Below are 2982 nucleotides of genomic sequence, written 5' to 3' on the forward strand. Positions count from 1 at the left end.
TTTTTTACCGTCACAGACGTGACATCTATATAGTATGTATATAAAAACCTGGCCGGATGCAAATGGAACGTTGTGTGAAAATTTCAAAGCAATCGGTGAAGAACTTTCGGAGATTAGCGATTTTGAACAAACGAACATTTCCATTTTTATTTATATAAATATATATGTTTGGCCCGTCGACCTTTAACCTAACCAGCTACCTTCCTCAGTTGGTTTATAAACCAACTGAGGAAGGTTTGAGGAAGGAACCATCACCAGACAGTGAAACACAATTAAAAAAGTCTATGGATGAAAACACATTTCAACAAACTTTATTTGGGAGTTGAAGTTAACAATTATTTATAATTTTTTTTCTTTTTTGTCGTGATCGTCGCATAGAGTTGGACGATGCGGCTACCGGCAAAAAATCAAAAGCCAGTCATAATTTTGTTACGAGAATACGACTTCTCTGTGTCACAGAGGAGTCACTGTGACATCGTGGGTCAAGACTCCCCTCGGTGTCCTGTTTGCGAACTTCTACATGGGTACCATTGAGCAGAGGGTCTTAGTTGACATGGACTTGAAATCCGCCATATACTGCCAGTACGTTGATGACATTTTTATGCAGGTACCTGATGTGAGACGTTTGTAGCAGCTGAAGGAGGCATTTGAGCGGAATTCGGTGTTAAGTTTCACTTACGATATGGAGTGTGATGGGAGGCTGCCCTTTCTAGACGTAACACGGAAGGAACGGAGGCTTCCACACTGCAGACTACACTAAGGAAACGAACATAGGAATGTGCCTTAATGCCAACAGTGACTACCCAGAGAGGTACAAGAGGAGAGTTGTCAATGCTTACGTCGACTGTGCTCTCACTCACAGCTCTGGTTGGAAGCAGGTCGAAGAACTCTGTAGGGTAAGGCACCTAGTCAACAATGGCTTCTCTAACGGTAATGTTGAAGACGTCATCAAAAGAAAGGTGAAACGCCATGCAGCCTCTGAAGAGTCCACTACCACAACACTTATACCTCCTATTAGACTGTTTTACAGGAACTTCTTTTCGACGGCCCACAAAACGGAGGAAAGTGTCCTGAAAGATATTAATAGGAACGTTATCCCCACAGACACAAATCAGAATTAGATACAATTAACAATTTACTACTAAAACAAGAAAACGTCCATCCTACTCGTGAAGAACTCTCCAGACACCAAACAGAACGCCTTGAAAGAAACCAACGTCGTCTATCCTTTCACATGACCACTTGGGATCTGTCAGCCCCAAAGATCACAGTATAGGCAAGACAACAACGTCTCTTTCTAGGCGATTAACAATGCACAAACAATAGGGCTCCATCAATGAGCATATAATCTCCACACACAACCAGTCAATCACCAGAGAAATCTTAACAAGCAACACAAAAGTTATCGACAGATACAACGATAACAGGAGACTTGACATCAGCGAGGCCCTACACATCAAAAAATCAAGACCAGCAGTCAACAATCAGTTAAAACATAATTACATTCTACCTACTTCAAGACCCCGTACTAACTCAGAGATCGTAGAAGCAAGAGCATAGGGATTTAATGGTCAATAATACCTATTATGCCACTCATCCACTTGTTCATTTCAATCATGTCCTGTACCACCTCACCTGAAGCGAATATAAGCTTTGGCAGTGAAAGGGAAATTGGTCTTTGAAAATGTAAGGAGTGTCTTGCGAAATGCATCCCTAGGTGTCAGACTATAATATAGTGTGAAAATGAACTTTGGAGAGTTAATTTTTCAACTTCCCTCGACAGTGTAGAATAACATTAGAAATATTGACCAGATTCGTTTTAGAATCATTAATCTTACCCTTTCGGTCATATTCAACAACATATGTTTACAAAAAATACTGCTACCAATATATATATTTATATATATATATGTCGTACCTAGTAGCCAGAACTCACTTCTCAGCCTACTATGCAAGGCCCGATTTGCCTAATAAGCCAAGTTTTCGTGAATTAATTGTTTTTCGACTACCTAACCTAACCTAACCTAACTTTTTCGGCTACCTAACCTAACCTAACCTATAAAGATAGATTAGGTTAGGTTAGGTAGGGTTGGTTAGATTCGGTCATATATCTACGTTAATTTTAACTAAAATAAACAAAAATTGACCTCATACATTATGAAATGGGGAGCTTTATCATTTCATGAGAAAAAAATTAGAGAAAATATATTAATTCAGAAAAACTTGGCTTATTAGGCAAATCGGGCCTTGCATAGTAGGCTGAGAAGTGCGTTCTGGCTATTAGGTACGACATATATATATATATATATATAATATATATATATATATATATATATATATTCACCGAGAGTTTATTTTAGGCCTGAAATGTGTTCAGCACTCTGGTATACTGCTGGTCGATCAATAAGATATTGTGTTGCCCTAAATAACCCACAGAGGCTGACAGGCTTTAAGCCCAACACCAGACCAAACCAGAAACATCAAATTTATAAAATATTTGGTTGAGAAAAAACGCCTCGCCTGGAAGTACCCGGGCAGAATTAACCAAAGCTTTTAGAAGGGAACCGGTACATTGTCAAGAGTACTCTCGGCTTAGGTTAGGTTAGGTTAGGTTAGATAAGGTTAGGTTAGGTTAGGTTAGGTTAGGTTAGATTAGGTTAGGTTAGGTTAGATTAGGTTAGGTTAGGTTAGATTAGGTTAGGTTAGGTTAGGGTAGGGTAGGGTAGGGTAGGTTATCCGTTCTGTTCACCTACTAGGAGTGAGAGCCACCTGACGGGCATGGCTGCCATCTTATGGTAGTGTCAACACACTGATGCTTGTGCCAGCTGGTAGTCGTGTCAGCCAGCTGGTAGTCGTGTCAGCCAGCTGGTAATTGTGCCAGCCAGCTGGTAGTCGTGTCAGTCAGTTGGTAGTTGTGCCAGCCAGTACAGCCAGTACTCACCGAGGCCAGTACTCACCGTGGCTAGTACTCACTGGAGCCAG

At 40.6% G+C, this 2982-nt stretch overlaps 1 protein-coding gene across 1 annotated transcript in view; it reads left to right on the forward strand.

The window, feature by feature from the left end:
* Positions 1 to 520: 520 nt before the first annotated feature.
* The window catches only part of LOC138357035 (treacle protein-like), a 37724-nt gene continuing 35262 nt past the window's right edge, over positions 521 to 2982 (forward strand). The window contains exon 1 of the mRNA XM_069313574.1: positions 521 to 607. Coding sequence (XP_069169675.1) covers positions 521 to 607 — 87 coding nt within the window. The remainder of the gene's footprint in view (positions 608 to 2982) is intronic.

Source organism: Procambarus clarkii, chromosome 75 (assembly GCF_040958095.1).
Source record: "Procambarus clarkii isolate CNS0578487 chromosome 75, FALCON_Pclarkii_2.0, whole genome shotgun sequence".
Lineage (NCBI taxonomy): Eukaryota > Metazoa > Arthropoda > Malacostraca > Decapoda > Cambaridae > Procambarus > Procambarus clarkii.